This window comes from Euprymna scolopes, chromosome 17, assembly GCF_053919585.1.
Source record: "Euprymna scolopes isolate OS-2025 chromosome 17, ASM5391958v1, whole genome shotgun sequence".
In the NCBI taxonomy this organism is placed as follows: Eukaryota; Metazoa; Mollusca; class Cephalopoda; order Sepiida; family Sepiolidae; genus Euprymna; species Euprymna scolopes.
In genome coordinates this window covers 46795228-46810588 of record NC_136498.1, presented here as the reverse complement: position 1 = coordinate 46810588, position 15361 = coordinate 46795228, and the positions used below count along the sequence as shown (strand labels likewise).

The 15361-nt window shown below is 36.0% G+C and overlaps 1 protein-coding gene across 2 annotated transcripts in view; it reads right to left on the bottom strand.

Annotated features, from left to right (window-relative positions):
- Positions 1 to 3633: 3633 nt before the first annotated feature.
- Positions 3634 to 15361, bottom strand: part of LOC145296740 (uncharacterized) — a 188072-nt gene continuing 176344 nt past the window's right edge. For both annotated transcript variants that reach the window (XM_080142760.1, XM_080142759.1), the window contains exon 3: positions 3634 to 3810. In XM_080142760.1, coding sequence (XP_079998886.1) covers positions 3703 to 3810 — 108 coding nt within the window. In that variant the 3' untranslated portion in view covers positions 3634 to 3702. The remainder of the gene's footprint in view (positions 3811 to 15361) is intronic.

Sequence of the window (15361 nt, the reverse complement as noted above, 5' to 3'; positions counted from 1 at the left end):
TGATGTGTTGCCGTAGATGGTCGTGCCATCAGCATAGATGTCAACGAATGATTTAAGTATGTGTTTAGGGAGGTCATTGATGTAGATCAGGGAGATAGTTGGCCCCAGGATTGACCCCTGAGGGACTCCAGCATTAATACTGCAGGCCTCTGATTTTTGTCCATCGACCACTACACTTATGAGCCTATCGGAGAGAAATGATTTAATGATTGGAAAACATTTCCAGTTATACCGTAGCTGGAAATCTTGTGAAGTAGACCCTTATGCCATACCTTGTCGAAGGCCTTTTGATATGTCAAGAGCAATTGCCCTAGAAAGGAAGCCTTTGTCAAGAGATTCACTAATCCTGTGAGATATAACCGTCAGCACATCTGCGGTAGATCTTGCAGAGCGGAAACCATATTGTGTGTGACTAAGAAGGTTGTTTCTGCTGAGGTGGTTGACTATTTCTCTATTTAATATGGATTCCAGCAACTTACTCATAACACACAGGAGACTTATTAGTCTGTACTGAGATGGAGATGACTTATAACCTGAATTCTTAAATGCAGGCCAAAATGATGAGGTCTTCCAGGGAGGCGGAAAGCACTTCTCTTTAAGGCAGCGCTTAAACAGTTTCGTAACTATGGGAGCAAGTTCTGGTTGAAGCTTTTTTAACACTATAATCGGGATGCCGTCAGGGCCAGTTGCTTTACTGGAATCAAGGTTCTTGATTAGCTTGGCGACCTCATGCACGGATATTTGTATGTTACCTAGCGTGTTCTGTGTTATAGGAGGAAATATGGGGAGTTGATGACCTTCGTCGCATAGGGTAGAATTAGCTGCAAAGTTCTTTGCAAATAGTTAGGCCTTGTCTGATGCTGACGAGATGACCTCTGGTCCATTGATAATGGTTGGGGTAGAACGCACATTTCTGTTCAGGATCCTAATTGTTATTTGCCAAAAACTGGTGGGAACCAAGCCGCTGATCAACTACCTTGGATTTAACAGACTGGGCATATAGATCTCTTATTTTTTATTACTCTTTTACAGTGGTTGCTGGCAGTCCTGAAAGCAGCTTTAGTCTCAGTGCATCTATTACGTTAGTAGCTATGGAAAAAGTGATTTCTTTGCGCGATAGCAGCAGCACATTCTGGGGAGAACCATGGCTTGCCGTTAGGTTTTTGTTGGAATTTTTTAGATGGTATGAATTGGTCTATGCCTACAATTAACCATGCGGTCAGATCTGATACTATAGAGGACACTTCCTTTTTAAACATGGAGTGCAGAGGTAAATCAGATATGAATGTACTGAAGCTATCTCAGTCAGCCATAGAGTATCAGTATACAATACGGTGGAGAAGTACGTCTGGAGACTTATTACATTTCGTTTTTATCTTAACTGATATGACGGACTGGTTGAAGGATCCTAGAAGAGAATGAACGGAACATGAACATAGCTCAGGGGAAGTTGAGAGAAAAAGGTCTAGGATATTGACCGGGGGTGGGTTCGCGAACAATCTGAGTGAGGTCATAAGCAATGACAAAATCATGACAAAACCTCCCCTCATCGTCTGTCTTATTTGAATGGGTCAGCCAGATGTGGACGTTAGCCAAGGGATGTGCAGACAGGATGTGGTCTATTTTCTCAGATATGCTCTTACAGATAGTAACTCCGCTGTTGTGGGGCCGATAGAGGGTAAATATAAATGCAGTGGTGTTAGCAAGTGCAACCCGGAAGCACATATAGAGTAAATTAAGATCTTCTCTAGAGATATCCCTGCCACACGGGAAGCCATCTTTAATGTAGGCACATATTACATGCCCATGGCGATCTTGGGGGTCAGATTTAGCTGTTAAATTAGAGTATCCATTAATTATGAACTCATCTAAGGAAGTGGTCGGCCCTATTCCAGTTTCGCTTAGAAATAATATGTTCAGTTTCGTCTCCTGTAATTGGGTTTCAACCTCTAGAATGTTGGAACGTAGACCTCTGATGCTGGAGAAAGAGACCTGGTAGTAGGGGGTCTTCGTTGGAAGATGGTGTTCTAGGTTTATTCGAGTTTTTTTCTGGAGATATTTCATGTTGAGGTTTTGGGATTTGTGGAACATGTCGGCATATTTGGTTAGAGCAGTACAGAGAGGGAAAGTAAGAGTGAAAAAGACAGGAATTTTTTTTTGTAGCAGACGAAAAGGTAAAGCCGTAACAATTACCCACTAGTATGGCATCGAGAGGCCCCACCAGAGACTACTGCATGGTCCATATCCACTCACCAAATGGCAATACAGCAGTCCCAGTACTTTGCGCCTCCTGATAGGATAGCCTCCTTAGTGGTTAATCCAAGGTTCGGGTCCCTGATTATCAGGCGGATAACATCAGCCCAGACAAAACGTTTACCTCCAGCACCCTTACTAGTTACATGGCCACAAGGACAAAAATAGAGACAGAAAAATTTCCGACATCTCAGACTACTGTTCACCAAGTACTACCGACCTTTAAGCAGCTTTTTCTTCACCCTTTGTCAGAAATCACTCAATGAATGAGAACTGTGGGACAAACAAGGAGAAGCGAGAGTTATTGGAGCTGCCGATAACACATCTACTGTATTATCTACTCTCCATTAAAATAAAAAAAATAAAAAAACAAGAGGAGGAGGGGAATGGGTAAAAGTGACTTATTTATATCTAAGTAGTTAGTCCGGTGCTAAATTATCAATTCAGGACACTTTTGATGATAATCTCCCCGCCCATATTAATGGGTGGAAGTTTGTCGTTATCTATCTCGAGTTTGAATAATAAAGCCCCACCTTTATAATTAAAATCCAATAATTAACTTATCAATTTATGAAGTCGGCTTAATATTAATTTACATTCGAGTTTAGATAATTATTCAAGGTTTTAATTTAGGAGGTTCGTTTTCATAGGTGACTTTTTCTTTGCTAATGTCACTGTATTATATTTCGAATATAATAGAAAATAAGACTAACTATATTGGATGGGTTGATTGGCTAGCCAGGAAGCAAGCATTTTCAATAGAGGCAAGCTTGCAGTAATAGTATATATTAAGTATATTACTTAAATAAAGTCCTAACTTTATCTACTCTAATAGAGAAACATGCTATAGTTTTGCCTTCTGTTCGATTCTAGCTGATGACTAGGACTATGAAAATATTATTTTCAATGGTTTGACTCTCGAGTATATATTTGACACAGTTAATCACCCGATAATCGTATAGCTCTGTATAAAAGCATATAAAATATCAAACTATACACACCCAAGAGTTAAAATAATAAAACGAATATGCTCTTGCCATAGCCCTACTCATGACATCGAAATACTTTCTTTTTTTTAACTTTTGAAATCGTGACTATGATATATACGAAATCTGGACAAATTACAATAACATATTTAAGCGTATTTTACGACCGGGCAAAGCCGCCCCCCGACTCCTCTAGCATTAAGTAAACCTGATCAGCAGTCCAATTGGATAAGCTCCTTCATTAAGTAAACTCTAAAAAGTGTTGTTCCATCAAGCAAAAATATTTACAAAAACCAGTTCCATCGGGAAAGTATACCATTAAAAACGCAGTAAATCATTAAAAAGCCATTTTCAGTTGGTGAATCCACTAGTTTTTTTAAAGATGTCCTTAAAAAGCGTATTATATTTTGTACATCATCGCTGAAAAAGCCAGTCTTACGAGATAAATAAAGCTTCCACCAGTTCAAATATGAAATGGTAATCCTACCTTTGGTTTGACCTTTACACGAGGAGGATTTTGTACGTCAGTTGGTTCGGCAACATCTTGGTTTTCTGGATTGACCCTTGACACCTGTTATCATTGTAGAAAGAAAACGGTGACCATTGTTATTTTCGTTATTATTGGTCAATAAGTTGAGGTTAAAGGTCAGTTGTTAGCAGCATTGTCTTGGTTAGTCTTCCTGCGTTCTGATGCCGTTTATTAACTTTGAAAGCGTGCACTTTATCGCATTCAAAAATCAATCATGCGTATTGCCTTACATCATTGATCCTTCAGTTTGTTTTTCAAAAATCGATATCAGATATTTCCCGGGTGAAATTATTGATCTTCATCTATTTTTATGTTAAGTATCTAAAAATATTCTGACCTGCCAAAACCGAATTAGAAACAAAGTGGGAAATAAGAATAATATATTTTTTGAAGGATGAAATACAATTGGACACAAGGACATTAATCAAGAGAACTCTGCTTTCAGTTGCTTTTTCAATGACAATAATATCTTTAGTTAACTGTATTTATTGACCCATTTAGGGTTACAATACCATTCAGTTTATTTAATTATCGATTCCGTTCATATTTTAAATTTTCGTTTTTTTTTACTCTTAATTTTTTAATCAAGGCATATTGCAACTTGAATGTAACGAGCTATTACTTAGGGTCATGTCTATATGGGGAGTTGAGAAGCGAGATATCTGCTCGCATTACATTTAAAGTTCTGCAAGTCAGTACAATCAGTGCAACTTTTGGGTGTGATATTTAGAGACATGTACCTCGAAGGTGGGAAGGTGCTCTGCCTTACGTACTTGGAAAACAAACACAAAGATTGAAACACTACGATGATGGAACAGTGGTGTGAGTTTGGTGATAATGTGGGACATATTAGATTGAAAATATTTTTAAATTCTGTCCAAGAGCGAGTGTTTATCGGTAGATGCACCAACCTAGATACGACAACAATACTCCATGCATGGGCGAATGGGGTCTTCGTAATTATATAGGTAACCCCATTAGTAATAGAGGTCGGACACGCGTATGGCAGCAGCAGTAATCGCTAATGTATGCAAATTATCGAACTGTATACGAGGTAACGTCAAGCGAGAAAAAAGGAAATACACGTTTATAAAAAAAAGAAATGTGGCAAAGGAGAGAAATAGACGTGGTATCAATAGGGAAAGACGTGTCCTAAACATGATCGAACAAAGAGTATCACGTCTTCGATACGTCAGAGTTTTATTAAACACATTCGATTGCGAAAAGACTTTAACAAGAGACATGGTGCTATTCTAGAAGTATATGCAAATAAATGATTGGTGCTTTAGCTTGGAAAAAGTGAGTGCGATTCGGTCTTTGTTTCTCGTACGACTGTTTTCATATAATGTGTGGATCTCAAAAGTTGATATGTAACGAGTACATTACACATTCACCCCATGATAAATATTCGTATGCATACAAGTTATTAAGTTCGTAAAAGCAGATGAAGGAAATTAAAAAAAGAAAGAAAATCGTATTTTGAATTCAAAATAATTTGATTAAATACAACGAAACACTTCTTTCGGAGTATTGAACTGCTAGGCTATTTAGTCTAAATCTATATATATATAAAAGCGAAAATGTAATGTGTGCATGTATGTATGTGTGTATGCTTGTTTGTCTACTAAAAACTTTCGACAGACAACAAAAATTCACAAACTAGGTATCACATTTAAGCTCCATCCTTCGCCCGAAAAATATCGAAAAATTGGCCAAAAACGTTAATTTTTACACCTCGAAATCGACAATTTTCGTCAGGGGGGGGTCAACAAGAACGGTCCTTTCATGACGACGACCGATTCTACACATGCGTCAGATGACGTCATGATCAGATTTACTTTACATACTTGAAGAACTGACTAAATTTCATTTACGTCGTGTTAGCTCAGTTGGTTAGCGCGTTGGGTCATTATCTAAACGTTTTGGGTTCGAATCGTGGTGCGAGATGTCTTTTTTTTTTCGATTTTTTAAATTTAAATATTGAACCGTTGTTATTTAAGCCATTTTTCACGTAACGTTCGTTTTTTTTTTTTTTTTTTTTTTTTTTACTTCGCTTATCCACCCCCGGCCGCATACCCAAAAACGCCCGGGTACCCACCGATTTTTAAAATTTTAATATCGAAACAGGCTTATTTAAGCCATTTTTCACATGTTTTTTTTAACGTTCGTTTTTCTGTTTTTTTTTTTGTTTTTGTTTTTCAGATTTTTACATTTAACATCGTTCGTTTGCCTTACGTTAGTTTTTTTTCCGATGTTTTGATTACCCCCCCCCTCCGCTTAAGTTTTAACGTTTTTTTTATGTTTTCTTTTTTTTACTTCGCTTATTACAAACAAACCTGGTCATTGACCTCATTAAAAACGTTCACGCAGAAAATGTTAAGTGCTGAATAGCTATTGCTTACGTCGTCGTGGTCGTAACGCTCGCACAAAATCTTAACTCTACGACTTCCGTGCGGGCACCTTTCAATTTTGTTCTTACTTAAATAAATTCAAACATCTTTCAGTAACTCATTCTGGCTGTCCGAACGATTCATGTTTTTTTCACATTTCATTTTCAAACTTCGCCTCAGGGTTTCGGGCTGGATCCTATCAACTGACAAAAACATTTTACTCCCCCCCTCCGTGTTTCTTTTTTATTTAAGAGCACACATACCTCGAAACCCCCGCGCAACGCCGGGTACCCCCGCTAGTATTATATAAAAAGAAGCGTTATCTCCCCTGTATTCAGACATGGAGAGTTATTTGCCCTTATGAGGCGAGAACAGCCATGACATATTATACACAGCAATTCCTCAAAGAACACGAGACAATCATTTCTAAGTTATCATCCAAACTGTAAATTTGTTTAATGAATATGTTAAGTTTAATTCTTCATGCTTTGATCTTTTTCGGTCTGCTTCTAAATCAATAACAGTTGTTATTAACTGATAACACACACCGCATTTCCTGATTAACAAAGAGAAATCAATATGCTTTTGCATGTGATTTTTATGAGGAGTGTTCAGTGGGTCATGTAAGTTTTATGATAAATCGATTAGACTCGTTAAAACTAATTTTTTTATATATTTACAATACATGTTTGATGCGACGACAAAGAGAGGAGCTATACAACAAGGAAGGTTACAGTGGCTAAGTGGTTAACGACACGGACTGACAACCTCGCTATGCCAAATTCGGATCTAGTTTTCTTCCACAGAAATATTTTAACTTAGGGATGTTGGCAACCATTACATGTAAATTCACTAAATATTCCATGTCTTTCTAGAATGAATTTTAACTAGAAATATATCGAGGAAACGAACGCCAATAACATACTTATCGCATTCATACGGAATTAATGAATGTTTTACAGCAACAAGAATCACCCACACTGACTAAGTACACCTTCATATCATCCTAGCAAAATTATCTCACGTAGAGTTGAGTAAAGAACACAAACACAATTTCTCTTAACTAGCAAATTCCACGGCATGAGAAATATATACAACAAGCAGGACCCGGTAACCGGCGTTGCCCGGTGGAAGCCTGCCCCCTTTGCAAAAAAGTCAACTACAGTTTTGGTGGTGATCACTGCCGTCTCTGAACAATTACGGACACTGGCGACCATGGCCAAAATGTAATAATCTGGCTTTCACTATAGGTACTGCTTTAATCTAAGGAAAGGAAATGCGTAAACCAGTAGCAATTAATAAAATTACTAATAATCGTCCATTAGAATAATAGAAAGTAAAATAGAAGTCTTAGATTAACTGTTTAGAGTGTGATCAAAATCATTGGTAGCATTCCAAGCTGATTTCGTTTGCTGTTCAAGTGTTTCTCTTCTTTTCACCTCTTAAACGAACAGTATTAAGTCAAATTCCAGTCTCATATTAACGTAAAAAATTGACTTTTTCACTTCACTTCTTTAAGTATTGTCATGTTAGGAACAGCGTTGGAATAGACATCTGCAATTTCCCATTGTTAAGGACGGCTTTTGAAATAGATATTTCAAACTCCCCATGGTAAGAAGGTTTTCAGAATAGACCCCCCCAACATCCCCATATATCGGCGGCTATCAGAGTAGATAACCGGCTTTTCTTTTAGTAGGATGGGTGAAATAATTATCCGAAATTTTACCGTTATAATCATTGTCGGCATCCCCTCCCGCAAATACAGAAAAAAAGATAGAATGTTGCAGTGTCGGTAGTAGATAGATAGAAGTGTTTATTCAGTGCGTACAAAACTGTCAGCCAGTGATCTGAGAAAGTCCCATTCTTATTTTGCGGACAAGTATTTTCGATCAACATAGTCGAAAACCTACATAAGTCGTCATTCTACAGAAAATTGTGGAGGTGAACCTAATGTAAACAAAAAACAAAAACAATATACCTCACCTGTGAAAAGAAAGCTTTTTTCCCCCAATCTAGCGTACCCCCTGTGGAAGAACTGTATTTTCCCCTCACACGGACCCTGTGTCGTTTTATTATTATTATTATTGATTTTTGGCAATAAATAAGTATTTAAATTATACGAAATCGAGTTCCATTTTAAAAAACCTCCAAAATAAACTGTCGAGTTGTATAGACTTGAAGAAAAAATAATTACACACATACGCACACAGACGCGCGTGCACACACACACTCGTGCATACATACACAAACAAAGTCGCGCGTGCACATGCAAACACACAAAAATACACACACGCATAGTCGCGAACACGCAAACACAAACGCAAACACACAGAGACACACACAGTATTAAAACACACTATCTTAATCAAAACATACACACAGGGGCATTAAAAACACTGTCGTATTAAAACGCACACAAAGACAAGGGTATTGAAACACTTGTGTGAGAAAAACACACACATTAGCGCGCACACGAAAACACACACACAATGAAACACACACACACACGAGCATAAACCCCACTGTCAACACACATACACACACACACACACGCACATAAAGAAGAATACACGCAGGCGCACACGGGTACAAAACAAAAATAATTGGCCTAATGAAAAATAAATTTTAAAATAAAAACCTTTAGTCATTGGACGGATTGAATGAATGCGTCCACAAATAACTAAGAAACAGCCGAAATGATGTTTAAGGAAGTTGGCGGATGGTCTCATAATTTATGACTCTTAAAGCAAACATCAAAGAAAAGAAAGATTGTCTAACGTAGTAAGAGATTAGTTCATTTATTTCATTTAATAATTGAGAGCGCTTCAATTAAAAAGGAAAAGGGAAATAAAAACGATTAGATCTTCTTGACAACCCTTAATGAAGGACGGTGGGAGAATGCTAGTTTCGTTTAGTAAGAGATTAGTTCCATCGTGTAGACTGAGCGACCATGTTTTTTAAGGTTTGACCTGTCCGTATTTTGTAAGAATGTGAGTATTCCAGAATAGAATTATATGTTCTCAGCCAATGAGAATAACCGAAAATCATAGTGGGAAGTATCATTATTTTCGAATAGGGAAGTGTGAAGGTAGTTGTATATGTAGTAGTCTGCGTTCCACTTAAGGGTGTCAGGGCAATAGTTATACTAGTTATATAATTACCTAGTCTTTCGATTTAGAGGAGAAAATACAAACTAATTCGTCTAAATAACTCGGCGATCGTTATGATGGCGCTCGTAGAAAGTGATGTAGGATTTTAATATACCGAATAAATGTGTATGTAACGGCGTTCAAAGCTTATATAAGATGGTAGGTAATAGTTTAGATAACAAATTCGTATGTGGCATATGTTATTGCAAACCTACGGTAATTTGGGCTAAAAGGTAATTTCTGCAATCAAAATTTTATATTCAAGATAAATGTGTGTTGATCAAGCTCGTATTTTTCTGGAAAGCGTAAAACTATTTTTGTTCGACAGAAGAAAGCAATAACACGCAGTAAGTATAAGTTTATAAACATCTTGAGAGTAATAAGATAAATTGATACGTATTAATACGATGAAAGAAATTATTTCAACAAAAATAATAAAATCATATTTAAGCTACAATCTTTAATTCACTCCTTCAGTCTAGCACTACTTGGTAAACACTGTTCTTAGTTTCTGCCTTGTTTCTTTTAATGTTCCCGTTTTTATATAGCGTTTCGTTTACTTTTCTGCGGTATGGACCGGAATTACGAGTTCTTTTCTCACAGCATTGCAAGAATGACTTATATAATTATTATGATATCTGAAAACATGGCTTTTATATCTTATAAAGGGTAGAACGATTAATTTTTGCCTTAATGAAAACACTACTACAACTTTAAGTATTAAGATATAAATTCAGGTTACTTTATTATGTAGTAGAGCTGATATTTATTCAATGTTGACGCTTTCAGCCTCAATCACCGACTAGATATAGCACCGGAACTGAGAACATGCCTTTTCCACAAGCGGCAGCTTGGCGAACACTCAAGCAATGAAGGCGATCAGACTAGCTTTGGTGTTGTAGGAGATTATGTTGGTGATGTTCTCGGCGTGTGCAACAGGTTCAGGTTGGAGGAAGAGGGGACCAGTGAGAGAGGATTACAAAGTCCTTACACTCCTAAAGCCAAACCTGGGTCTCTTTGAACTTTGGGAATGTGGGCCGGCGCGCGCCAATCTTGCTGCCACACCAAGGATTTGCCAGCGGTCACCTCATTGCAGCAGGCGATCCCTACACTCTTCAACTCACCCAGATACACTTTTGTGTTGATTTTCAAGCCGACTTCAAAGATGTGAGATGGCATGATGTGGCCCTCAGTTGAAACCACATCAAGGGCCATAACCGAGGGTTGTCCGATGCTTTTATTTGTGCCATAAAGCGTTGGAACCGTCCGGATTTGCATTTTGGGGGTATATGCAATTGGTCCGGTTTTCATAACTTGGATCTGTAGAGAGCATGTGTTGTATAGAGGCACATCTCCGATCTTCGTCATTGAAGATTTTGTTACTTTCAGATACGATATAAGGCTCCTGTCGCTCTTGGGATTTGTACGCCACTGGGCAACGAATAGATGGTCTATAGCAACAAGAGAAATCTGGTTTTCGTCTAATGGATATGGAAGAATATCGTCTTTTTTAATGCGACAATTTTATCATTTCAGTTTGTATTCTAGTTCATTGTTCCGAGATTAACCTTTTTAAAAGGTACATTTCGCGAGTTTGGCTTTTTTGAAGTAGTCCAGCATTTATCTAATAGGTATTTAGAGTATATGGATTCGTAACTTTGATTCGCTATTAATGCAATTAACTCAACATTCCTGATGGAAGTCGAACTCCTAAAATTCTACATTTAGTGAATTGATATAATATATTAAGAATGCCCAATAGCCTAAAAGCAGTTACCGGAAACAAGGCGAGACATATCAAATATTAGTATTATTCATTTCTTCTTCGATAGGTTAGACCCAAGGTCTGATTTAAAGAGTTTCGGTGGAACGAAGTGGATTCGAGTTAGACATACCCAGATTTTGATTCTGTGTCGTTAACCAGTGTCATGATCATCTAGCTTTATATCAGTATAGATACCTTTACCTACGTTTAGATTTATGAATGTGTCTTTGGATAAAAAGTAATTGGTAGTAACGAATCTATCATAAATAGTTGACAAAGAAACCATAAAAAGCAAGCAATAGCTTATTAAGCATTGTTAATCGGTTGAAACCTGAATGGAATCATCACGTCTCTACAATTTCTGGCTGTGCAGAATGCATCCTTCAAGGCACATCTATAGATGTGAACGATGATGAGGGGGGTATCTAGGATGGGGAAACAATTGTCATCCAACTTACAAGCAAGGACAGACGTCAGATAAAACAATAAAACAAGACGCAACACGAAGAATGATTGCAATAGAACAAAATAGACGAGGATGATGACAGGGAAGAACAAAATTAGAAACGAAGGAAAGGGCGGATATAAACAATAATTTAGACGTGACATGAGAAAAAAGGGGGAAAAGGACAAAAATAAATATCTCTATCTCCACTATTATATACAAAGAACTTTGTGTGTCTGTGTGTGTGCATGATAGTTCGTTCCTTATAGATTCCAACACTGCTGAGTCAGTGTTTTAAAACACGAATGTACTGGGTGTGCCTAGGAGTGTTCTTACGTAGGTTTTGTATCGAAATGCTTCAAGCGAACAATGCTACTAAAGAAAGAAAGTCTGATTTTGACCAAGATTAACACTTTATATAAAGCCTATATAACATCAGAAAAATGCATTTGAGAGATTTTATCACCGTATGCACAGAAATATCCAGCCTATAAAATCAACTGTAAATTCTTTTATAAGACAGGGCGCTTTCGAAATGTATGTTTATTTGTGGTACACAATTAAGCCATGATACTCTGCTTTAGTATGGTTAGTTTTATTTCAAGTAGTTACGTATTACGATGAAATCAACAATAAGTGCTTTAATTATTCCGTTTGAAATGAATATTTCTGTTTAGAGCATTCATGAATTATGCATTTTAAACTTTAAATCATGGCATTATTTTAATATAATTTTATGAAGATTCTATGCAGTGCAATGTAGACTACAACATAAAAGTGACTAAGTGACTGCAGGGAGGCATTTCAAGTACACCGCGGGAGTGCGGCCCCAAATTAGAATCGATAATCAATCGATTTGATTGAGAAATGGATGACTTCAATTACAATAAAAGTATTAAAGAGTGGAATATTTGTGTAACCCCATTCAATCCAAAGAAAAAAGCGACGAAACAAACCCAAATGAAAATATGTTTCTTTACAATGGGGAAAAAAAACTGAAGAAATGAACGAAAAACAGTGAAATTAAAAAATGGATATATCTTCATAGAAACTATGAATATGATATGTGCTACATGAAAGAAAAAGAAAACATCTGAAGAAAATAGGAGAAAGAACGAAACAGTAAAAACTGGCGAATAGCTTTAATTAGGACATTTTATGTTAATAATAGAAAAAAAAATTTAAAAAGAAAAAGAAAACCGAAGTAAAAGAAAGAACAAAAAGAAGCCATAATTTTGAATCATTTTTATTGCATTTTCATTCCAAACAAGACACATTGCCACTTGGATGTAAGGATTACTATCTGAGGCAAACTTTGCAATGGATACTATGTAAGGAGTTGAGCAGCAAGATGTCTGTTCTCATTACACTTTAATTTCTGCATATCAGTAATCCGGGAACCCAGAAGGGAATTCCAAAGTCTAGCAGCTTTAAAGAAAAAGGCCATTCGAGTATAAGTTTTTTTTTTTTTGCATCTGGAGTTTTCTACTTTGTAGCGATGGGATTTTACCGCCTTCCAATTTATCAAATAAATTTATGTCGAGTGGGTAAAGGGCGTTTAATTCATCGGAGCACCTACCATTAAAATACTTGTAAAACAGGCGGATCGATCTTAGATATATCTATGGCTACTGCCCTAACCTCCCCTGCTTTATCTAGTGCTTGGCAGTATTATTATTATTATTATTATTATTAATGATAATAATCACCATCATCTATATATTAATGCGATAGTGTGTCGATTATTTTCTGTGGCATGCTTATATCTGGATCGTTTGTTATGTAATTCAATTTCTTGTAATAAATAATTTTACCAAGAATTCTTTATAAGTTCTGGTTTCGGTTATAGCTAATGTCACTCCAGTAATCTATTTAAAAAAAATAATTTTATCAAGAATTCTTGGTTTCGATTTTAGCTGATGGCACCTTTGTTATCTATTTTTTTTATATAAATACTTTTATCAAGAATTCTGTATAAGTTCTGATTTCAGTTTCGAGTTTAGCTGAAAAAACTAAAGTTATATGTGTTATGCACGTTTATAAGTTTGGGATTCGGTTTCGATTAAAGATGGGGAACACAATCCTATCGATATATTTTTTATTTTGTAAATCGCAACTTTATAATATATAAAAATCGATAGAAGATTAACTCTATAATAATATATACGAAATCTGAAAGAATCAAAATATATTTAAGCGTAATTTACGACCTGGCTACGTCGGGCGTCTCTATTAGATTTGTTAAAACTGCAAAAATATTTATCCAAAGTGCTACAATAATATCAGAGCGTCTCCATTTACGTTGAACAGCTATAGAATGCCAACATCAATATATTAAATATGAATCAGTCTCTTGTGGAATTTCCACAGGTCTCGATTGTTATGAAAAATAAAAAACTCTGTAGACTTAGGATAAAATTGACCGACTGTTCACAAAGAGTTAATGAGTTGGTATCGTCGATTTATGTACGGCATTTCAACCCATTTTGGTTATTTGATGGTCAATCTTGTTTTGCTTATAAGATGTTATGCTTAATGTTCTTTGTTTTCAAAGTTTTGTTTTACGGCATGTTTGGAGTTATTCAATACCGGATTCTATAATTGTTAAAGACATTGGTTTCATGTTTCTAGTTATTCATATTTTCAAATATTTGTCCATATTTTTTGGTTTGGTTGTTTCAAAAGAAAATATGTTAATTTTGTTTTTGACTTAAAAAACATGGCTAGATTTTGCAAAGAAAAGGAAAAATAAAAATAACATCAATATTAAGTGCCTTTTATGTCTTCAGGCAGGCTGGTCTAGTAGCACAAGGACAGAATGTGAAAATGGAGGATACACTAACAGAACGAAATATAGAACAAAAATACCCAAAAGGGCAATTACTCTGTTAAAACCACAAAGAAAATGATTACAACGAAAAGCAGGTAAAGGAAAATTAAATTAAATGGCGATAAAACCAAAATTGGTAGAAAAGTGCGTAAATGCACGACTTATGAGACGAATAAATGAACAAGTGCTAAAAAGAAACTAGCATGGCTACGCAAAATCTTTTAAGAAAAACATAAAACGATTAAAATAACGCGAACAAAAACTACAGAACAGCGACAACAAAAGAGAACATACAGAATTTGTGAACTAAAAGACAAAAAATAAAGTACATGAATTAATATATCAATTTACAAAATTGTAGAGAAGCTGATCCACAGGGAACTGTGCAAAAGGATGCACTTTGAAGATTCAGAACTTATGATTAAAAAAAAAACAGAGCGGTTATTGGAAAATGAAAGGCAAAATTCTATTAAACACACGCATACTAACTGGAGAATACGTTCAAGCAGTTATGTTCGAATTATAATAGGCAAGAAAAATAAAACGTGTCGAATAATTTTTACCGTATCAGCATATTATACGGCGAAGAATAAGTAAAGAAGAAAAGTGAATATACTGCATGAAGACTGGTTTAATACTATTAATAATTGGAGCATTAGGAACAGTTATGAAAAATGAAGTAAAACGATAAATAAAAGACAGAATTGACATTACACCGACGTTGAGGAAAATAGGTGACATATCAGATTCTCTCCTGCAGAAACTATACTACATAACCTAATTAGTCCGGTTAAGTAGAGAAATGAACAAATGGAATACTGATGCATGAATACAACTAAAAATGGAAGGAAAGTCATACGAAATTAATAGCTCTGAAATTATTTAAATATTTAAATAAATCACATAATCTGCTACCACTTAAACACGTGCTGATAACAGTATAGGTTAGTACAACAGAGGATTTCCATAAAGTTCTGAGAACGGTGAAGATACAAAGGGAATAAAAGTAACCTC